The 24,213-nt window shown below is 38.0% G+C and overlaps 1 protein-coding gene across 3 annotated transcripts in view; it reads left to right on the top strand.

Moving 5' to 3' along the window:
* Positions 1-24,213, top strand: part of Yes1 (YES proto-oncogene 1, Src family tyrosine kinase) — a 71,700-nt gene that overhangs the window by 17,981 nt on the left and 29,506 nt on the right. The window contains exons 1-3 of one of the 3 annotated variants that reach the window (XM_075955970.1): positions 1,235-1,416; positions 18,028-18,300; positions 22,690-22,789. In XM_075955970.1, the coding sequence (XP_075812085.1) occupies positions 18,036-18,300; positions 22,690-22,789 (365 nt within the window). In that variant the 5' untranslated portion in view covers positions 1,235-1,416; positions 18,028-18,035. Of the gene's footprint in view, positions 1-1,234; positions 1,417-11,040; positions 11,077-18,027; positions 18,301-22,689; positions 22,790-24,213 lie in introns of those variants that run through there. The other 2 variants (XM_075955968.1, XM_075955969.1) reach the window with 2 other exon arrangements.

Here is a 24,213-nt window from a genome sequence, read left to right as displayed (position 1 = left end):
ATTTTAAAAGCTCTCCAAGACAGTAGAGAATTACAGACAATGCAATAGGACAGATTCAGACATCAGTGACCTCTAAATGGATCACAAGGTTGTATAAATGTACGTAGGCTTGTGAGAGAAAAGATAAGGAGTATACAGAGTCATAAAATAAAGTTAATGCTTTAAAAAAAGGGTAAAGTCTTTAAAGAGACGAGACAGAGTACATATAGTCATAGATTAAAAGGAAGTAAAAAAAATAAGCCATGTAAAAAATGAAAAATTCACAGAGAGTCTGGATTCTGTGTATTCTTTAAATTTTTTGACTGTGAAGGAGCTAAGTACAGAGAGATTTTTCATTGTGTGGGCTGCTAAGCCAAACCAGAATGTATATTAAAAAGGTATTATGTCTTCAGAATTTGGGCCTAAGATATGATGCTTTGAAAAAGAGGTTCTTCTGTTTTCACAGAGAATGAGACCCTGTGGATTGCTTCTAGACCAATAGGGTATGATAGACCATGCCCTCCTGAAAGGTTGCTGTAAACACCCTCAAAAATTTCTTTGCCCAACTGCTGACTGAGATAAACCTAACACACAGGATATACCATAAAAGCCCCGATTAACATCGCATACAGCACAAAGCATTTTGGAGAGAAAAAACTGTGCCCATATTCCCAAATATTGTTTATAAATGTTCTTTTACATTTAAAGGGGGGCCTGTTATAAATAGGAATAATTTGCATTGATATGAATCTTAATTTACTGATACTAACTAATTTAAGGTCAGTCTTGTTATATGTATATTTCTGCTCTTGATTAAGGTATTGTAATTGTGTATTCATTTAAAAATGTATAATTAGGAAATATAGATTAATAGATAATCATCTATAATACCCAAAGTTGGTAGTCATGTTAGATTTTCTAGATGTGCATAGATATATTTTAGATAGACATTCTTCATATCTTTCAAAGACTACAGAATATGGCATTTAAAATGTTTTAATAACCTAGGGCTTTTCATGACAATGAGACACATCTGCTCCTGGCAGCACCAGATACTTCAAGAAGAAGATGGACATCAAAAAGGCTCCTTATGGAGTTTGATAGCCATTTCGGCAAGAAACTGCTCTTGCTTGGACTGTTTCATAAACTGGACCTAAAGAACCCACAGAGAGAGGACTGCTAAACTTGCCTAAAGGTGAGATGGTCCTTTGGAGTTCCTGTTTCATAAAAGAGTCTGCGAGACATTCTGCAGAACACAAAAGACTCTTTGGAATTTTCTGCTTCATGGAAATGTCTGCTGGATGCTATGGGCCTGTAGGCTGAAGATGGATGCCTCAATGGTACAAAAGAACTTTGGGTGACTGTCCAGGCAGCGAGATGTCTCTCTCAATTCCAGAGTTTTGGAATTTGCTTACAGTGCACTTCCTGTTTACATAGGTAATATATCCTTCTGGAGTCTTTGATGGAGTTATAGAATTTATAATTACAGATTTCCTTAGTTATAAACTGTAATTCTTGCTTGATAACTGTTTTGTTGTGTGTACTTTTACTATGTTAAAGTTAAGGCCTTCCTTTTGTTTAAACAGTAAAGAGGAAATGGTGTAGGAGGTTCTTCTGTCTATGTGTTGCTTTCATCTGTTGATAAAGAAACTGCCTTGGCCTTTTGATAGGGCAGCACTTAGGTAGGTGGAGTAGAGAGAACTGAATGCTGGGAAGAAGGGTAGATGGAGAGCTGCCATGGAGCTGCCAGGTCAGACACGCTGAATCTTTCCCAGTAAGCCACGACCTTGTGGTGATCACAGATTATTAGAAATGGGTTAATTCAAGATGTGAGAGTTAGCCAATAAGAGGTTAGAGATAATGAGCTAGGCAGTGTTTAAATGAATACAGTTTCTGTGTGATTATTTTGGGTGTAAGCTAGCTGGGCAGGACGAACAAAGGGCACCGATGCTCCCATCAACAAGGTCTGGCAACCAAGTCTTAAATCCTATAGGTATGCTCTTAGCAGCCCCAAGAGAGAATCTTTCTTTTCTTTTCTTTTCTTTTCTTTTCTTTTCTTTTCTTTTTCTTTTTCGATTTTTTTGAGACAGAGTTTCTCTGTAACTTTGGAGCCTGTCATAGAACTAAGTTTTGTAGACCAGGCTGGCCTCAAATTCACAGAGATCCACCCGCTTCTGCTTCCCAACTGTTGGGATTAAAGACGTGCCACAACCCACTAGCTGGAAGGCTTTCTTTGGGCAAGGTCTGAAGAGGGCAGATCCGGGAGCTGCTGTTTGGCACACTGAGGGTAGGATTTGTAATGGGCCCTCCCAACACTGGGCGTGGCCCTGTGCCACAGTCTCTCTACTCTTAGAAAGTTCAGGATTCCCTACTGTGCTGGATAGTTTTGTATTGACTTGACACACACTGAAGTCATCTGAGCAGAGGGAAGCTCAGTTAAGAAAATACTTCCATAAGATTGGGCTGTACACAAGACTGTAGGGATTTTTTTTTATAAGGGAGGTTCCCAACCCATTGTGGGCTGTTTTGTTCGGAGTTCTATAACAAAGCAGGTTGCGTAAGCCTTGAGGAAGTAAGCCTTATAATAAGCAGCATGCCCCCATGGTCTCTGCATCAGCTCCTGTCTTCATGTTCCTGTCCTGTTTAGCTGAAATAAATAAACCTTTTCCTTCCCAAGTTGCACAGAATAAGACACCTAGGTAGGAATGCTTGCCTCTCATAGTAGGTAGATCTTCCCACTATTAAGGCAATCCTCCTATCTCCACCATACCAACTTGCACTTGCTCTAAACAGTCTTTCATTGAGATTCACTTCTCAGGTGATTTGAAATTGGGTCAAACTTTGAATTAAAACTAACCATCACGAACAACAACATCTAATAGATTTTGATATTTTAAGTGATCTGAGACTTTGTCCATTAAAGACTAAAGTTGTTTTCTAACAAATAGTTGGAAAATCACTGCTTTCCTATGCTATTCTGTGAACTTTGCTTTTAGGAGAAACTTAGGAGGAAACAAACTTATTTAAAAAGCAAAGTTGAAACTTGCTCTATATTTTCATTTGTAGGTATCTATAGAATTGTATTAGCATTGATAAAAGCTAAAGAAGTTGAACAGTAAACATTTAATGAATACCTATATATACAAACCCCAATTTATTATTATTATTTTATTGCTTTAAAAAATACCAATCCAAATTCCCACTCCCTCCCCTCTTCCCATACCCTCCCACTCCTCCCCCTGCAATCCTAAGAGAGGACAAGGTGATCTGCTTTTGGCAGGTCCAAGGACCTTACTACATCTAGGTTAAGCAACGTATATATTCAAAGAGAATAGGATCCCCAAAAGCCAGTATATGCAGTAGAGACAAATCCCAGTGCCACTGTCAGTGACCCCTCAGTCTGCCCCAGCTGTCAACCATATTCAGAGGGACTAGTTTGATCCCATGCTCATTCACTCCCAGGCCAGTTGGAGTTGGTGAGCTCCCATTAGCTCAGACACACAGTCTCAGTGGGTGAACCCCTCATGGTCTTGACTTCCTTGCTCATATTTTCCCTCCTTCTGCTCTTCAGTTGGACCTTGGGAGCTCAGTCCAGTGCTTCGATGTAGTTCTCTGCCTCTGTTTCCATCTATTGTTGGATGAAGGTTCTATGGTGATATGTAAGGTGATCATCAGTCTTGACTACAGGACAAGGCCAGTTCAGGCACCCTCTCCTCTATTGCTTAGGGTCTTAGCTGGGCAAACCCCAATATTTTATGTGTTTAATTTATTGATAACAGGACAGAACTTTTTATTTATTTATGGTTTTTCGAGACAGGATTTCTCAGTGTAGCCTTGGCTGTCCTAGAACTTGCCCTCTTAACCAGGATGGCCTCCAACTCAGCGATCAGTCAGCCTCTGCCTCCTGTGTCCTGGCATTAAAGGCATGTGCCGCCACCACCCGGCTAGGACATAGCTTTCTTAATGGAATTTTTAACTTGAGAAAAACAACTTTTAGCATGTTTGGCTATTAAAGTGTCAAGAGATTTCAAAACTCATCCGGTGGTGGTGGTACATACCTTTAGTCCCAGCATTAGGGGAGACAGAAGCTGGTGGATCTCTTGAGTTTGAGGCCAGCCTTGTCTACAGAGTTCCAGGACAGCTAGGGCTACACAGAGAAACCCTGCCTCGACACCTACCCTGTTCCCCCCAAAAGATAGGGTCGTCCTATGTAGCTCATGCTAGCCTAAGATCTTCCTGCGTTGGTAACCCTTTCTGCCAATAATAATAATACATACATAAATATAAATAATTGTACACATATGCACAGTATAACATGAAGAAAAGAAAACAAGAAAAACTAAATATAAGGGGATGCAGGACTGAATGCAGGTACTAGATGTAAATTACTGAAGGGTATAAAGTTGATTGTTTTTCTAATTCTAGTTCTGTCATGGACTTTGATTTTGGTGGTAGATAAGTACATGAAATACATTTGGTGCTGAAAAGTCTAGTGGGAAGCTTCACAGTTTCTGTTTCAAATGCCAATTCTAACTGGCTAAGTTCACTAAATTGTGTAGACTATGGTTTGGTTATTTTGGTATGTGATATTTTTATTTGCAAAATTTTTTAAAAATTAATTTTTAAAAGGTTCTTATTATAGATGTCAAAGTAGCTTAAATTCTCAAAAATAGGATAAACCTGATAGACTGATACCCAGAAGTATACTAAGTTGTTTCTAATGATTGAAGTTTTACTGAAGGTAATTTACTTTGTTTTCTTAGTTTATCAAATCCATTGTTTTAAATTTTCTGGGTTTTTGTTTGTTTGTTTTTGTTTTTTGAAACAAGGTTTCTTTGTGTATTCCTGGTTGTCCTGAATCTCAGAGATTTTTCTGCCTCTGCCTCCTTAGTTTGGGATTAGCATTCTATGCCACCTCCCCCCTCCCCGCCCCCACAGCTCAGCATGTTGTTTTAAATGTATCCATTTTCTTCTTATTTGGAAATACTTTTTTACACACTATGTTCTAATCTCCATTTCCCCTCCCAAATCCTCTCTACTTTCTCACCCTTCTAGCTCCATTCCTCCTTTTTCTCTCTCTTAAAAAAGATAGGCCAGAAAACCAAAAACAAGCAAACAAAAATAAAATAAATGAATATAAACAGCAACAAAAACAAAGAGGACAAAAAGCATACAAACATGAAACATAAAATTTCAAAATGACCAGTAAGGCAGCAAACACCCAAATGAAACAACAAAAGATCTCCAGAATTACCTTTCAGTTCATTTTGTTGTCCATCTACTAGTGGGCATGGGACCTACCCTTAAAGTGTGGCTTGTATCTCTACACTAATTTTTCATTTTTCAGCAGTTGTCAGTAGGTGATGGCTTCTTGATTAGGAATGGGTGCTGATGTCTACTTTCCCTTCTCAGCACTGGTACCCTGTCTGCATTAGACCTGTGCAGACCCCTCACATGTTGTTGTATTCTCTGGAGTTCATATGTGCAACAGTCCTGTTGTTTCCCTTGGTGTCATCCAACCCCTCTGGCTCTTCTTCTGCATAGTTTCCTGAGTCCTGAGGGGAGGGTTTATTTGAAGACGTCCCATTTAGGACTGAGTGTTCCAAGGTCTCTCGCTCTCTGTGTGTTGTCTCTGTATTAGTTTCCATATACTGTAGGAAAAAGCTTCTCTGATAACTGAGTGAGACACTGATCTGTAGGTATAACAATGTTACTAAGAGTCATTTTATTGCTTCTTTTATTGTTCCTTTATCAGAACAATAATCAAAATTTTAAATCTTTTAAGCTTTACATTAATTTGAAATTTAAAAAATTATATCCCTTAAAATGACCATCAAAAAAGTTGTATCCCACGGCAGAAAATAAATTATGAATTATTTACAATTCTTTGCATCAGGTCAGGTCCTTCTCATGGCAGTCTATTAAAGGCTTCTTTAAAGAAGCTATGAGCTGGGCATGGTGGCACTGGGCTGAATCCCAGTGCATGGTAAGTTGCTGCAGGAAGATCAGAAAAGAGAACAGAAAGTTCCAAGGACATAGCAAGTGAAGGCTTACTTTTTCAAGGTCAGTTTGTGTATCTGGTGTGTGTGTGTGTGTGTGTGTGTGTGTGTGTGGTGGTGGTGGTGGTGGTGTAGTTCCCAGAGTGAGCCCTGCAAACTCAGTTTTCAGTAGAACATGTTTTCTGCTCTTTGACTCTTGGAAAACTAAGTTCTTTGTTTTTAGTAGACACAATACATACCCTATAGTAGTCTGCCACTTCTTCTCTCTTCCTGTGTTTTCTGTTTTATGATCCTGTCTGTCCTTTGTGCTTTGTACTAAAGGAGGTTTTAAAATGAAACCAGAGAAAAATCATTGACTATTTATAACCCTTTGAATTGCTTGACTGGTAGAGATTTCTTGTTTATACTTGTTTTAAAAGTAAGTTTATAAATTAATTTTTTTTAACAGTGCTGGAGACTAAACCCATTACACATGTTAGGCACATATTCTACCTAATCTCCAGCCTTCTGAAGGCTTTCTCAAACATTTAGAACGTTGTTGTAAACTGGAGCCATCTGGGCAAAATGCCAAACTACACCTTTGTCCTTTAGCTGGTTGCAATATATGATGTCACAATTGGTTAGCTTGCTGAATTTGGAAGGAATGTACATATAAATCCTTTTTAAAAATTCAAAAGTTGTTAAGTCTGAGAGTTTTTAGTCTCACTAATAATAAAGGGGCAAGTTACTGGTGAGAGGTGGGAGGCTGTTTTCAAAGTGAGTGGATTTGTGTTGATTAAGTAGTGAAGCTGGCTGTCAGTAATGTTACCCTATTTCTAAAGTTTTGGAAAGAACTAATATTGAATATCTTATCTATGAACATTATGCACATAAAATGTATACAAGGCTTTCCTAGAGAGTGAGGAAAACGTAGTTTAGAAGGCAGTAACCCTGGGTTCCCACTGAGCCACATCTCCTTTAAGAAGACAGCTTTCCTCAGCTCCAGGTTCCTCACATGAAAAATATAGTAGCTATGTCTACTCCTAGTAACAGGTTAGGATTGTGTGGGGAATAAAACTGGGAAGATAAATTACGATCGTCTGTTTTTAAATGAACTTAACATATTGTATTCCATGATAGTCTATTCTGTCTGTAAGGCCAAGCCAGATGCATTAAAAACCCTACCTCAGATTCATTCCAGCTTTACCAAACAGTTATAAAGCAGGTTCTATTTTTTTTAAGATTTATTTATTTATTAAGTATACAGTGTTCTGCCTGTATGCATTCCTGCAGACCAGAAGAGGGCACCAGATCTCATTACAGATGGCTGTGAGCCACCATGTGGTTGCTGGGAATTGAACTCAGGACCTTTGGAAGAGCAGGCAGTGCTCTTAACCACTGAGCCATCTCTCCAGCCCCATAAAGCAGGTTCTAATAAGTGAATTCTTTAAAAGAATTATTTTTTGAGACACTGTGTAACCCTGACTGTTCTGGAACTCAGAAATCCACCTGCTTCTGCTCCCTAGTGCTGGGATTAAAGACATGTCCGACCATGCCCAGCTAAAAGTAAGGAAGTTCTGATATTTATAGTTGGAAAGTTTTGAGTTATAAAATGGATGTAGGAAAAATATTTCTAAAACTTTTTGCTATGTTTGAGTCTAGGAGAAATCTAAATATGAGGTTGTTTGTTCTGTAAAATTGGTTAGAACTAAGCTACAGTTCATTGATTTTCTTTTAAAATAAAGTTTAAAAAAACATATAAAATGTTATTTGTGGGAGGAAACAAAAGATCTTTTGAGACAGGATCTCCAGTAGCCTAGACTGGCCTTTCACTCCCTGTGTAGCTGAGAATGACTTTGAAGTTTTGATGTTCCCACTTCTATCTCCTCTTGAGTACTGAGGCCTGGTTTTATGTGATGCCAGAGATAAAACACATGCAAGCACCAATACTTGGTGCATGCAAGGCAAATCATCTTAACAAACTGAGCTACATCCCCAGCCCCCAAATCAGTACCTTTATTAGTGTGGTATATGGCTTCATTGCTTCTCTTCCTAGTCTTATGTTGTACTTCCAGTCTGAATTACTTATGGTTTTAAAAATACATTGTTTTTTCCTTTTCCATGGCTTTTCAACACCCTGTTGTCTCTCCTTACAAGACTCTGTATCTCTGCATCTTTATTTTTCTCAGATAAGATCTTTCTTACTGGTCTTTCACTCAACCCCAAGGCTGTTTTTGGAAAATAAGCAGGTAATAGGGAAGTTACCCTGAAATGCCAGGTCAAGGGTTGGGTTCTGTTGTCTGGTTTCTAGGAAGCCCTGTGGAGTGTTAGAGAGAGAAATGATGAACAGGGCCCCCTCAATTTTAAATTAGCAAGCAATAAAATTATTTGGGTTATATTTTAAGTAAAAGTGAGAAAGGAGGAAGTTGAATTTGCTAGAATAAATGTTGGGAGGTGGACAGTATTAAGAGGCTAGAAATTTGAAATCAAGTACTCGGCCATTTTAGTATCCAGCAACATTTTGTACTGCTACAACTTTTTTCTTACAAGATTTTGAAACAAGACAGATTATTAATTTTTTTGATCTATTCTTTGAGAAGTTTAAACATGTATATAATGTATTTGATCCTATTGACTCGTGGTCCCTTGTACTCTCTTTCCGCATTTGTCCAGTAAGAGAAGAACTGTCCCTGTGTATTTGGGTGTAGGGCCATCCAATGAACTATTGCTATGCTACTAGAGGCCGCATACCTGAAGAAACTTGACTCCTATTCACAGTGGGAGTTGACTCTCAGTCAGCTGCCAATAGCTCTCAGCTAGGGAAGGAGCATCATAAGTGCTCTGGTGTGGGTCATTGCCTCTGTTCCCATCTGTTGTTGGACAAAGGTTCTATGGTGATATTTAAGATAATCATCAGTCTAACTACAGGGTAAGGTCAGTTCAGACATCATCTCCTCTGTTGCTTAGGGTCTCTGCTGGGTTCATTGCTGTGGATTCTTGGGCATTTTTCTAGAGCCAGTTTTCTTGCTAACTCCATAATGGCTCCCTCAATCAAGATATCTCTTTCCTTGCTCCAGTTCTCCTCCATCCCCCCCTTTCCCCGCATCCCTGCCCCCTGCCCCCCTGCTCCCAAATTATTGTCTGATTCCAATTTTCAGGTGGGTCTATATATATTTTTCTTTGGGTTTACCTTATTACTTAGTTTGTCTAGGATCCTGAGCTATAGGCTCGTTGCCCTTTGTTTATGACTAGTATCCACTTATGAGTGAGTACATACCATATTCATTTTTTTGGGGTCTGAGTTACCTCACTCAGGATGATGTTTTCTAATTCCATCCATTTACATGCAAAATTCATGTCATTATGTTTTACTGCTGAGTAGTACTCTAATGTGTAGATGTGCCCCCCTTTCTTTATCCATTCTTCAGTTGCGGGGCGTCTGGGTTGTTTCCAGGTCCTAGCTATTACAAATAATGCTGCTATGAACATAGTTGAACAAATGCTCTGGTAGTACGATTGAGCATCTTTTGGATATATTCCCAAGAGTGGAATTGCTGGATCCTGAGGGAGGTTGATTCCCAGTTTTCTGAGGAACTGCCACACTGATTTCTAAAGTGGTTGCACAAGTTTGCATTCCAACCAGCAATCCACAACCTCTCCAGCATAAGCTATCATTAGTGTTTTTGATCTTAGCCATTCTTACAAGCGTAAGAATGATTTGCATTTCCCTGATAGCTAAGAACTAAGAACAAGTCCTTAAGTATCTTTTGGCCGTTTGAAATTCTTCTGTTGAGAACTCTCTGTTTAGTCAGTATACCACTTTTTAATTGGGTTACTTAGAATTTTAATGTCTAATTTCTTGAGTTCTTTATATATTTTGAAGATCAGACCTTTGTCTGGTGTGGGGTTGGTGAAGAATTTTTTCCCATTCAATAGGCTGCCTTTTTGTCTTACTGACTGTGTGCTTTGCTTTATAGAAGCTTCTCAGTTTCAGGAGGTCCATTTGTTGAAGATGCTTTCTTTTTTTCCATTGTATAATTTTTGCTTTCTTGTCAAAAATCAGGTGTTCATAGGTGTGTGAATTAATATTCAAGTCTTCAATTTGATTCCATTGGTCAACATCTCTGTTTTTATGCCAATACCAAGCTGTTTTCATCAGTGTAGCTCTGTAATAGAGTTTGATGTCAGGGATGGTAATGCCTCTGGCAGTTCCTTTATTATACAGGATTGTTTTAGCTATCATGGGTTTCTTGTTTTTTTATCTGAAGTTGAGTATTCTTCTTTCAAATTCTGTGAAGAATTGTGCTGGGATTTTGATGGGGATTGCATTGAATCTATAGATTGCCTTTGGTAAGATTGCTATTTTTACTATGTTGATCCTTCCTATCCAAGAGCATGGAAGAGCTTTCCATTTTCTGGAAATTTCTTTCTTCAAAGACATAAAGTTCTAGTCAAATATGTCTTTCACGTCCTTTGTTAGTGTTACACCTAGATATTTTATGTGATTTGTGGCTATTGTGAAAGGTGATGTTTCTCTGATTTCCCTCTCAGCTTCTTTATCCTTTGTGTATAGGAGAGCTAATGATTTTTTTGAGTTGATCTTTTATCTTTTATCCTGCCACTTCACTTAAGATATTTATCAGCGTAGGAGTTCTCTGGTAGAGTTTTTGGGCTTACTGATATACACTATGATATCATCTGCAAATAATGAAAGTTTAACTTCTTCCTTTCCGATTTGAATTCCCTTGATCTCCTTATTTTGCCTTATTGCTATTGCTAAAACTTCAAGAACTGTATTGAAGAGATATGAAGAGAGCCTTGTCTTGTTCCTGATTTTAGTGGAATAGCTTTGAGTTTCTCTCCATTTAATTTGATGTTAATTGTCCGCTTGCTATATATTGCTTTTTTTATATTTAGATATGATCCTTGTATCCCTAATCTCTCCAAGACCTTTATCATAAAGGGGTTTCGAATTTTGTCAAATGCTTTTTCTGCAGCCAATAAAATGATCATGTGAATTTTTTTTTCTCTCAGTTTGTTTATATGATGGATTACATTGATTTTCGTATGTTGAACCAGCCCTGCATCTCTGGGATGAAGCCTACTTTGATCATAATGGGTGATTTTCTTTGATGTGTTCTTGAATTTGGTTTGCCAGAATTTTATTTAGAATTTTTGAATCCATGTTCATGAGTGAGATTGGTCTGTAATTCTCTTTCTTGGTTGAGTCTTTGTGCAATTTTGGTATCAAGGTAACTGTAGCTTCTTAAAAAGAATATGGTAGTGTGAAACACATTAAGGAGTATAGGTATTAGCTCTTCTTGGAAGTTCTGGTAGAATTCAGCACTAAAACCATTCGGCCCTGGGCTGTTTTGGTTGGAAAGTTTTTTGATAGGAGCTTCTATCTCCTCGTGGTATATAGATCTATTTAAGTTGCTTACCTGGTCTTGATTTAATTTTGGTAGGTGGTATCTATCTAAAAAATTGTTCATTTCTTTTACATTTTCCAGTTTTGTGGAGTACAGATTTTTGTAGTAGGACCTAATGATTCTCTGAATTTCCTCAGTGTCCACTATTATGTCCCCCTTTTCATTTCTGATTTTGTTAATTTGGATGTTCTCTCTCTGTCTTTTGATTAGTTTGGATAAGGGTTTGTCAATCTTGTTGATTTTCTCCAGGAACCAGCTTTTTGTTTCCTGGATTCTTTGGATTGTTTTCTGTGTTTCTATTTTGTTCATTTCAGCCCTCAACTTGAATATTTTCTGTCTTCTTCTGCTTTTGGGTAAGTCTGCTTTTTTTTTTCTAGAGCTTTCAGGAATGCCATTAGGTCATTGATGTGAGCTTTCTCCATTTTTCTTATGTGGGTACTTAGTACTATGAACCTCTTAGCACTGCTTTCATAGTGTCTCATAGGTTTGGGTATGTTGTGTCTTCACTTTCTTTCTTTCTTTTTTTTTTTTTTTTTTTTTTTTTTTTTTTTTTTTTTTTGGTTTTTCAAGACAGGGTTTCTCTGTGGTTTTGGAGCCTGTCCTGGAACTAGCTCTTGTAGACCAGGCTGGTCTCGAACTCACAGAGATCCGCCTGCCTCTGCCTCCCGAGTGCTGGGATTAAAGGCGTGCGCCACCATCGCCCGGTGTGTCTTCATTTTCATTGAATTCAAGGAAGATTTTAATGTATTTCTTTTTTGACCCAGGAGTGGCTCACTAGTTGACTGTTCAATTTCCATGAGTTTGGAGGCTTTCTGAAAGTAGTATTCTTGTTGAATTCTAACTTTACTCCATGGTGATTTGATAAGACACAGTGGATTACTTCAATATTTTTTTGTATCTGTGGGTGTTTGCTTTGTTACCGAGAATGTGATCAATTTTAGGGAAGTTTCCATGAGATGTTGAGAAGAAAGTATATTCTTTTTTGTTTGGGTGGAATGTTCTATTGATGTCTGTTAAGTCCGTTTAATTCATTACATATGTTAGTTCTCTTATTTCTCTGTTAAGTTTCTGTCTGTTTGACCTGTCCATTGTTGAGAGAAGAGTGTTGAAATCTCCTACTATTAGTGTGTGGGGTTTGATGTGCAATTTAAGTTTCAGTAATGTTTCATTTACATTTGTGGGTACTCTTGAATTAGAGACATAGATATTCAGGATTGAGACTTCATCTTGTTATGAGTATAAAATGTCCTCCATCTCTTCTGATTGATTTTAGTTTGAAATCAATTTTGTTAGCTATTAGGTTTAGCCACATCTGCTTGTTTCTTAGGTCCGTTTGATTGGAAAACCTTTTCTCAACCCTTTATTCTGAGGTAGTGTCTGTCTTTGAGGTTGAGGTGTGTTTCTTGTAAACAGCAGAATGCTGGATCCTGTTTTCGTATCTATTCTCTTAGCCAGTGTCTTTTTATAGGTGAATTGAGTCCATTGATTTAAGCGATATTAATGACCAGTGGTTGTTAACTCCGGTTATCTTTTGGTAGTAGTGTTTATTTGTTTCCCTTCTTTGGGTTATGTAGAAGGAGCTGCAGGCAGGCCTGCTTTTTGTCCCGCTTGACTCCTGCTTGGCTAGCTTAGCCCCAGAAATAATAACACAGAAACTGTATTCATTTAAACACTGTCTGGCCCATTATTTCTAGCCTCTTTTGGCTAACTCTCACATCTTGATTAACCCATAATCTGTGTTACACCACGAAGTGGTGGCTTACCGGGAAGATTCTAACCACCATCTGTCTTGGGTAGGAGAAGCATGGCATCTGCCTCACTGCCTTCTTCCTCACAGCATTCTGTTCTGTCTTCCCCGCCTATCTATGTTCTGACCTATCAGGCCAAGCAGTTTTCTTTATTAATTAACCAATGAAAGCAACAGATAGATAGAAGACCCTTCTATATCAGGGTTATGCTGGTGGGGAGGGGTTATCAGATGGCTGAGTTATTGTGGGTGTAGTTAGCTTTCTTGGGTCATGGCTTTCCTTCTAGTACTTTCTGTAAGGCTGGGTTTGTGTATACGTATTGTTTAAATCTGTTTTTGTCATTGAATATCTTGTTTTCTCCATCAATGGTGAATGAAAGCTTTGCTGGGTACAGTATTCTGGGCTTGCATCCGTGGTATCTTAGTGTCTGCAGCACATCTATCCAGGACCTCTGGCTTTCATGGTTTCCACTGAGAAGCCAGGTATAATTCTAATAGGTTTTCCTTTATATGTTAATTGATCTTTTTCTTTTGCAGCTCTTAGTATTCTTTCTTTGTTCTGTATGTTTTGTGTTTTGTTTATTATATGGTGAGGGGATGGTTTTTTTTTTAATCCAGTTTATTTGGTGTTCTCTAAGCTTCTTGTACCTTTTTAGGTTGGGAAAGTTTTCTTCTATAATTTTATTGAATATATTTTCTGTGCCTTTGAGCTGGAATTTTTCTTTTACCCCTATTATTCTCAGGTTTGGTCTTTTCATGGTGTCTCAGATTTTCTGAATGTTTTGTGTTAAGAATTTGTTGGATTTAGTGTTTTCTTTGTCCACTGAGTTTATTTCCTCAATAGAATCTTCAGTGCCTGAGATTCTTTCTTCAATCTCTTGTATTTTGTTAGTTATACTTGTCTCTGTAGGTCCTGTTCGTTTACCCAGATTTTCCATTTCCAGCGTTCCCTCAGTTTATGTTTTCTTTATTACCTCTATTTCAATCTTCAAATCTTGAACTGTTTCCTTCACCTGTTTTATTGCTTTTTCTTGGTTTTCTTCGGTTTCTTTGAGGGATTTATTCATTTCTTCCAGCTTTTTGTTTATCTTCTTCTCTGTTTCTTTAAGGGAGTTTTTCACTTCCTCTTTAAGGGTCTTCATCATTTTCATTAAGTAATGTTTAAAGTCGTTTTTTTCTATATCTTCTGGGGTAGGATGATCAAGTCTTCCTGTTGTGTATCCGCTGGGTTCTGGTGGTACCATGTTGCTTTTTAGGATGTTGGGGGAGTTCCTCTTGGATTGGCGTCTTCCCATTTCTTCCTTCAAGTCGTATGACTCTTATGTCCACCAAGAATTGGTCTCCAGGGAGTTAACAGGGATGGATGCTTTGGGGCTAGCTCCCTGCTGGTGCTCCTATGTCTACCCAGTATTGGTCTCCATGGAGCTCGCAGGGAACAACGCATTGGGGGTGGGGTAGATGGCTGTCTAGCAGATCTGCTTCCTGTTGGTGCTCCTATGTCCACCAAGTATTGGTCTGCAAGAAGCCAGCAGAGAAGGACCTGTTGGGGTGGGGTAGATGGCTGTTTAGTAGAACAGCTCCCTGCTGGTGCTAGGAATGCCTAAGGCACCTGGGGAGGGGGGGCCCTGGCTCATGTCTAGGTTTTAGGGAGTAGGCTTCCGGGATCCCAGGGCCACTATTGTCTCACATTCTATGTCCACCAAGTACTGGTCTTTATGGAGCTCGCAGGGAATGACGTGTTCTTTTGATGGTTTTAATAGTTTTGTGGTAAATATATTTAACATCAGCTCATCCAGATGCATTTTGTATTGTTGGCTTCCTTTTGATATCAGCAGATGTCCATTTTAAAGCTTCCTAAATAGAGTGAAATGATAGCTATATTGATGTTTAGATGTATCCAGATCCAAGTAAACATACGACTTTTTGAGAAGGAAGTGTTATTTTTGTAAAGCAACTGGAATACACATGACTCTCTGAGGGTTTATAGTAGAACAGATTATATAGAAAAAAGATAAATAGCTTCATAGAGCAAAGGCATCTTTAGTTTTATCTCATAAGGCCAACCAGTTCCATTCCTAGCTGTTGCTGAGGCTGGGGAGGAAAAAAAAGCCCAGATTTGCAGGAATAACCCTAAACTGGAATAAATAACTCATTTAACAAAAATGTCAACAAAAATTAATGAGCTGATTATAACCCTGTGGAGCTATCTCAGATTCACAGTGTTTATTTGACTTTTAGAAGATACAAAAGACTGCTTTTGTAATTACCTCTATGTAAAACACTAGAAAAGATGAATCCGTAATTAGAAGCAACCAATTAGTGGTTACCTAGGGCTATGGTTGGGAATTGTCTGAGGGATGTTAAAAACCTTGTATGTTGTGATTATAGTGTTGTTTGTGAAGCTTGACCTGTTCACCAAAACACAGTTGAAACTCTCATGAAATGGGTACATGCCTCAGTTAATGGGGGGGGCATTTTATTTAAAAACTTTGATAGTGTCTAAGAGGAAGGATTTCCATAATTTTCATTTTTAAGTTCATAGTCTACAAGAATCTTAAATTGCAGCAACACCCACTTCCTTTGCACCACTTTCTTTCCTGAGCATGCAGGGACTTACTTAAACACTCTTGTGTTCTATGGTATTTTGTACCTCTTTCCCCTCTAGCACTTTGCAGATTTAACAGTATTTTGTTTCTCCCACTTTCTGTGGGACCTTTTGTAAAAAGAGGAGGACCCCCTCCTTCCCTTGCTCCTTCTGTGTTCTAATAATTTATGTTAACATATACCTAAGTCAGTAGCTTAGAACTCAAAGCAATCTATAAAACATAGTCTGATCTTTCTAAAATCTGCATTTATCGTGTGTGTGTGTGTGTGTGTGTGTGTGTGTGTGTGCATCTGCGCCATGACACACATGTAAAGATCAGAGGATAACTTTCAAGAGTTTGTTCTTTAAAAGAAACAAACAAAAAAAAGTCAGGTATTTGACTAAAGAGATGGCTTAGTGGTTAAGAGCACTGGCTGCTCCTCCAGAGGACCTGGGTTTGATTTCCAGCACCTACATGGCAACTCCCAATGCCTATAACTCCAGTTCCAGGGCTTCTGTGGGTACCAGGCACACACATGGTACACAAGCATGCATGCAGACAAAACACCCTTATACATGAAATTAGCAATTTAAAAAATTTTTAATTGCAGAAAGTTAGTTCTTTCCTCCTGCGTTGCTGAGGCAATGTCTGCCTTGTTTCTTTTGTACTCAGTATTCCATGTTAGCTGGCCCACAAGTTTTTAATCTTTTTTTTTTTCTGCCTTTTCCTCCCATTTTACAGTCAGAGTCCTGGGATTACAGGTATATACCACTACCTCCAGCCTTTTATGTGAGTTCCTGGAATGGAAGTCTGTTCATCATGTTTGGGACAGGGCTTCTCTGTGTAACAGCCCTGACTGGCCAGAACTCACTTTGTAGACCAGACTGGCCTTGGACTCACGTCCACCTGTTTCTACCTCCCTGCAGGGATTAAAGGTGTTCTCCACCACGCCCAGTTTTACTGGCAGGTTTGTTTACCCACTAAACCAGTAGTTTTCAACCTTCATAGTGCTGCGACCCTTTAATATGGTTCCTCATGTTGTGGTGACCCCCCAGCCATAAAATTATTTTCATTGCTACTTTGTAACTGTAATTTGGCTACTGTTGTGAATAGTAATGTAAATGTAAATATTTGCCAAAGTGGTTGCGACCCACAGGTTGAGAACCACTGCTTTCAACCATGTTACCAGCAACCCCTTCCTGCCCCTGGTCACCACCAAATGTCTTTTAACTCTTGTCTACACCTGACAGTTACTTTAAAATAAAACCACACTGCATTTTTAACATTTGAAATGAGATGGACAGCAGTAGGGGCTTCTGTGTGTCAATGCAGGGTGCTGTTGGGACTGAACGGACAGTGGCAGTCTCGCCTATGCTATTGAAGAGGGTAAGTGGGTGAGTGGAAAGAGGGGAAAATAAGAGGTAGATAAAAAGTAGAATAATCAGGGTTTAGATGATTAATTTGGCTAAGGAAGAGGAGACTTAAAGAAAATTATCTATATTTATTGTAAGGACCAAGAGAATATTAAGAGGAAAGGGGAGACAAGTCAGCAGTACTAATAGAAGACTTCATAGGTGAGCAGAGGAAAATGCCTGTGGCTCTTGAAGGGTTGTGTGTAATGAGTCTTGTTGGACTTTCTTTGTACTGCCAGCCCCTAAGTAATAACTTGGAGACTTAAGTCATACTGTATGAATAAGGTAGGAAAGTAATTAAGGAAACTGTGAGAGGAAATAGGTAGTAAGTAATTACGGTCACTTTTTTTGAACTGATAGAACATTTCACCATCAGCCTACTCAGAATTAAAATTGTGTTTTCTTTCATATTTTAAACTCTTTTATATGACTGCTGTTCTTTCAGACTTTAGTTATTAATATTTTAATACTTAGACTTTGTATTTAGATAATTTTGTAAACTTGTTATACTAATATTTAGTTCAACATATTTTGTGGGTATTACATATACCCACAGATAAATTTCAGCCTTCAATATTGACTTAGAATTTTCCAAAGTAATAATCAAAAGTGTAACTTAATATTTGTGTTGGCTGGGAGATTGAACACTTGTTGTTAATTGCTCTTTCATATATTTGTTTTGCTTTGTTTGTCGGGACAGAGTTTTTGTGTGTATCCCTGGCTGTCCTGAACTAGCTCTGTAGACCAGGCTGACCTCAAACTTAGAGTTCAGCCTGCCTCTGCCTCTGGAGTGCTAAGGTTGAAGGCATGCACAACCACTGACCAGCTCAATTTTGTCTTTTTGAAGTTCCCGGTATGTTAACTAATTCTCAAATATTTGCCTTATTGCCTCTGCAGGTTTGATAATGGGCTGCATCAAAAGTAAAGAAAACAAAAGTCCATCCATTAAATATACACCGGAAAACCCTCCAGAGCCTGTAAGCACAAGTGCCAGTCATTATGGAACGGAACACACTACAGTTGCCCCAACCTCTTCCACAAAGGGAACATCTGTCAATCTTAACAGTCTTTCCATGACACCATTTGGAGGGTCGTCTGGAGTGACTCCTTTTGGAGGAGCATCTTCCTCATTCTCAGTGGTGCCAAGTCCATATCCTACAGGTTTAACAGGTGAGATTTAAATTGTCAGTTGCAGAAAATATAACCTTGGACTTTACATACTTCAGGTATGGCCACTGTTAGGAAAAATTTCTTATTAGCAGATTTTCAGAAAAGTTGGATGAGCAAATAAAGCCTTTAACAAAAGGCAGTCTGACTGTGTAGCCGCATTGCTCTCAATGTTTTTGGGTTTGTCTTCCTTTCCTTTCCTTTCCTTTCCTTTCCTTTCCTTTCCTTTCCTTTCCTTTCCTTTTCTTTCTTTCTTTCCTTTTAAGCTGAGGATCAAAAGCAAGGCCTCCAACAAAACATGCTAGGCTAGCACGGAGCTGTATCTCCAGCTTTGAAGTTTTAATATATACATGATAGGGTTCTGGGAAGTTTGATGATAACTAACAGTGACTATTTACTGCATTATACCATAAATTGTTTCATTAACTCATTAAGTAATTGTGGCAGATACTGGAAATACAAAGATTTAAAAATATCCCCAGCAATTAGTTAGCATTTTAGGACTGGAAAATGCTGTATTATTTATTTAATAAATGTTAATTATATGTCAGTTTAGTAACAATAGCACACTATTTATTAGATACTGAGTTTATTGTATTTATTTATTTTGTGTTTGTGCTCTTACATGTTCTGTAGTGCACATGTGAAAGTCAGAGGACAGTTTGCAGGAGTCAGTTCTCTCATTTCACCATATTGGTTATGGGAATTGAACTGAGATCAGTGTTGGCAGCAGACAGCCTTATTAGCTAAGTCATCTTGCCGTGCACTGCGGCCCCGGTCTGTGCTCTAGACCCCAGTTCACGAGCTTCGGGAAAGGGGTTTGGAGGTTGAGAATACAGACATAGAGACAGACTGACACGCAGATCTTTTAACACTGGTACCAAAAGCCCCCCTTTAATTAACACCATATAGGCTTAAATACACGGCAGTCAATGGCCAACAGGTGATAATCCCATCCTCTGATCCTCTAAGCTAGGCACAGCTTCTAGTAACTTCAATTAGAAGGTTCTAGCAGGGTAGAGCAGCTGAAAGCCAGGACTCAATTAGTCCCAACATCCAGCTGAAGGCCAGGACTTAATTGGTCCCAACATCATCTTACTGGCCCAGGTACTGATTTTAAGAAGGAAAATTCTGAAGCTCAATTTTCAGATTGTTTTCCTTCAGAGTGACAGTTGATAAGCAACAGATTTAGTACTCTAGTCCAAAACTCCATTTATTACATTGTTACTGCCTTTCAGGGGATGGCAAGAAGTGATAGTTGACAATCTTGCCACAGAATCAGGTAGTCTTAAAGTGTAGATTTTAAAAAGAAAGAAAATAGCTCTTTTGCTCAAAGCCCCACATGAGGATGCTTTTCTCTTAAAATAACAAAGCACAACTGTCTTAAAAAAGGGTGAGTTCCAGGATTCCCTGATGTGAAAGTTCCATGATGTCAGCAAGGCATGGTGTTACTAATCTTTGGAGTGCCCACCCTAACCTTGGGTGTAAACAGGTGCCAAGGACAAATGGAATGGCTCGTGACCTTATTAATAATCAGTGGAGACAAAAAGTAGAAGTCTCTTCTACAAGCATGGCCTGTATATGCATTTATCTTCCTCATTCTGCTCATTTCTGGACCAGTAGAAGTAGCCAGAGGTCTGTAACACACTAGATCTATTAGCATTTGGACAATGCTAGATATTATTGATCACAGTTCTAATTTCAGCCACCCAGTGACCAGGGTGCTATTTCTGATAGTTAACACAAGCCTTGACATTACTTGGGAAAGGTAGTGATTTAAAACGGCTAGAGTAAATAAATGTTGATACAAAAAGGCATTTCTTTAGTTACTTAAAAATTTTTTTAAAAATCACTATTTTTATTTGTTGCAAATTATGTGCATGCATACAATATATTTTGATTCTTTTCACCTCCCACAATCCTCCCCCCAACTCTTCGCAGATCTACTTTCAATACTTAAAGCAATTTACTTATTTGAAATATTCCATTTATGGGTGTTCATATAATAACTAAAAAAAAGGGGGGGGGGAGAGGACCAGAATGTCTTATATAAGATATAGAGAGGTGAGCAATATAAACAAAGCTTCTGTACCTAGTTAAGTTTATATTATAATGATTGAATAATAATTAGTTAATAAACAGCTAAAGAGAATGATTAGTAGTGTTTAAGTATTTGAAGGCAAAAACAAGATGATTAATGAAGGCCCTATAGTTGCCAAAGAAAGCCACCTTGGGAAGAAATCACTTGAACTGATACTTAATTGATAGATACGATCTATTTGTAGAGCTCAGGAAAGAACAAGCAAAATAACAAAATTAGCAAACACAAAGTTCAAGAAATACAAATGTACTTAGAACTTTTGAAGACCAAAGAACATAAATGGGAGAATTGTACTAGACTAAACAGTTGGACAGGACACTGTAATTGCTTAGGACCATAGACTGTAGGAAAGGGCTTGAGTGTTATTCAAAGCTAGAAAGAAGCTTTGAGATTTAAGTAAGGGAATTTGCTTGTTGGATTTCCTCTTTAAAAATACTCTAGGGACTGTAGAGATGGATCAGAAGTTTAGAACACTGGATGTTCTTCCAGAGGACCTGGGTTTGGTTCCAAGCATCCATATCAGGCCTCTAGCAACTACCTGTAACTCCAGTTCAACACCGTCCTCTGGCCTCCTCAGACACCTGTACATACATGGCTTACACGCATAAACACATGCACTTAAATGAAAATAAAACTTAAAAAGTAATTAAAACTGACTCTAGTAGCTGTGTGAAGAATGGGAGATAGTAAAGCAGAGTAGAAGTAAGTTAGGAAGGTAATTTCTGGTGCCAGCTTTCCTAGCTTTACCTATTTCCAGTAAAATGAGAAATAGGTAAATTATCAATGTTAGAACTAGAACTAACAGTCCCAACCATATCACACTCCCTTTTGCTTAGAGAGAGGAGACTTGAACAAATATAGATTAAAGAAGAAAAGTCCAGAGCTTCATTCATTGGTTTATAATAAATTTTGAGTACTTACTAGACAATGAAGTAGAGATACCAAATAAGCAAGTGGATTGATGACTAAAGCTTAGAGTGAGCTGATGCTATCTATGAACGTGTTTCTATACCTTTGCTTTTCTTCTGCTTTCTATTTAGAGGCAGTAAGTTTTATTTTCCATGACATTTCCATGCATTTTCCATGTCACAGTGTTTGCATTTATCACTCATTTGTAGTTTTACTACTACCTACCTTTTCCCTCTCCCATTAAAAAAAAAGATGGATAAATAATAATGGATGCAGCAAACCAATTGGACTATACTAGATAGAGATGATAAATAATTGAGTTAAGACTATATTGGTCAACCGGATGTGGTGGCACAACATCTTTAACTCCAGCACTCAGGAGGCAGAGGCAGGCAGATCTCTTATGATTTGGATGCCAGCCTGGTCCATAGAGTGAGGCCTTGTCTCAAAAAGAATATGTTCCTCAGAGGTCTGATCTTGCATGTAGGAGACTAAGGATTTGATCCTCTCACACCCTTTTTGGAAAAGAGTAGGTAAAAAATACCCACAAAATTTCAGTAGGAATAAGATCAAGAATTCCATTGTACAACCTTGTAACTACTCTGCTTAGTAACAACAAATTGTATTGAGAATGGGTTAAAGTAGATTTTAAGTTTCTTGCCAAAAAAAGATGAATAATAGACTTGATTTAACCATTGCATAATTTGCATGTGTTTCAAAATCTTTTATTATTCTTGATAAATATATACATCTATAAAAATGATATAATAGACTTTTAAAACTAGAATGCCTTCCTTTAAATATTTTAAACACTGCATTGTCATTTTTATATAGATGTTCTGTTATTCTATTTGCACATAATATATCAGATATTAAATGTGTTCATCTTTAAAATATATTAATACATTACTAAATCTGATAACTATTTTTTTGAATTTATACTGTATAATTCATATTGGCCATACACTTAACTTTCAGGACAAATATGATATTTTTATTTTTAAGTATAAAGTGAGCTTTAAGAAAACCTTAATGATTGCTTTTAATGGATTTAGACGGAAATGCTTTCATGTTAAGGAATTGAAGACAGGTGCATGTAGTTTGTGTGCTTTCTATCCCAAAGAATTGATCTGCAATGTGGCTTCCTTTTCAAACCAGACATGTTGCTTCAGAAGTGAAATTACGTTTATTTCAGAGTTTATAGGATTTTAGAATTTATACAGTTTCACAGGAAGCCTTAGAACTTTTTATTAAAACCCAGATTCTAAAAAAATACTAGAGGAAGATGGAAACTGAACCTAAGCTTTTACCAGCAATAATTGTTTATTTCTCTCATTGTATTCAGGTATATCATTTACCTTGGTCTTTTTTTCCTCTGCCAGGTGGTGTCACTATATTTGTGGCCTTATATGATTATGAAGCTAGAACTACAGAAGACCTTTCCTTTAAGAAGGGTGAAAGATTTCAAATAATTAACAATACGTAAGTTTTGTGTATATTTTGTAAGAGAGGAGCCTGGTCTCTACATGGACTGCTGATGGAGTTGATGATATGGAAATGAGAGTGGTGGGGTATGGATCTTTGTTTCGGGTTAGATGATGCCTTTGATTACATTGGATAATATATTGCTACCAGCAGAAGTTACTACTTTTGCAAATTGTCCTTAGGGTTAATCTGTGAATACAGATTTTAGAAGAAAGAATTCTAGGTGTGGTGGCACATACCTGTAATCCCAGCATTAGAGAAGATCTTGAGTATGAAGCTAGCCTAAGTTGCATAGTGAGTTCCAGGTAAACATGGGCTATATACTTAATGAGTTCCTGTCTCCAGAAATGATGTCCTTTATAAAAAGATCTTTAGAAAGTAAAATCTGTATTTATATAAATACCAGATGACTTTACAACCTTATGTGTTGGGGATGGGGGAGGTGGATATAGAACCCCTGTACTCTGAAACTTACCAAATTGTGTTTTTCTTAGTTACTCTTAGACTTTGTCATTTAGCAGTCTGCCATAGAAAATTTGATGCTTGTTATGCTGCAGATTTCCTAATTTCATTAGTAAACATAACAACCACCTTGTAACTTCTCAAAGCATGTACTTATGGTCTTCTTGCTTCTTGTCATGTTTCCCTCTGTCCTCATTTTACCATATGTTATCACTTCCTGTTCCAGAACATAAACTGTGGCTGTGTCTCTCTGCCTTAAGATCCTTCAATAGCTAACGATAGTTACAAAGATTTAAAAAGAGCAACAACAACAACAATAATCATCATCCATCAAGACTTTGCCCTGTATTTCTATCCTTTCTCATTCTGCTACCCAACAATATAATTGCAATATTTGGAGTACAATAGTTTCTCACCCTCTTCTTTCCTTCATACATACTATTTCTTTTTCTGGAATAACTTTTGGTCTGTTTCTTTTTTTTGTGGGGTGGGAAGGGTGCTTGTATGAGAGGGGGATAGAATCCTGAGCCTCAAGCATGCAAATTCTGTGCTATGTCACTAAACTCTACTTGATTACTTGCTTCTTTCCCCTTTCAAGTTAGCTTTCCTCATCCTTTAAAAGGTATTTCCTATGTCCTTTTCAGTGGTTCATCTCCTTGTCTTCTTCCTCTCCTGCCCGGCTCAGTTCGCACACCTTACTCTATGAATGTTTCTCTTAGGTGTTTACATGATGTTCTACAAACCTCAGTCATGGCTATCATCATATTGCAAATTACAATTTTTAATTTAGCCTATCATTTTTTCTTTTGATTTTTCGAGACAGGGTCTCTCTGTGTAGCTTTGGAGCCTGTCCTGGAACTCACTCTGAAGACCAGGCTGGCCTTGAACTCTCAGGGATGCCTGCCTCTGCCTCCTGAGTGCTGAGATTAAAGGTGTGCACCACCATTGCCCAGCTGATT

This window comes from Microtus pennsylvanicus, chromosome 22 (assembly GCF_037038515.1).
Source record: "Microtus pennsylvanicus isolate mMicPen1 chromosome 22, mMicPen1.hap1, whole genome shotgun sequence".
In the NCBI taxonomy this organism is placed as follows: domain Eukaryota; kingdom Metazoa; phylum Chordata; class Mammalia; order Rodentia; family Cricetidae; genus Microtus; species Microtus pennsylvanicus.
The sequence above is the reverse complement of the archived record's forward strand: the minus strand, read 5'-3'. Positions and strand labels throughout refer to the sequence as shown.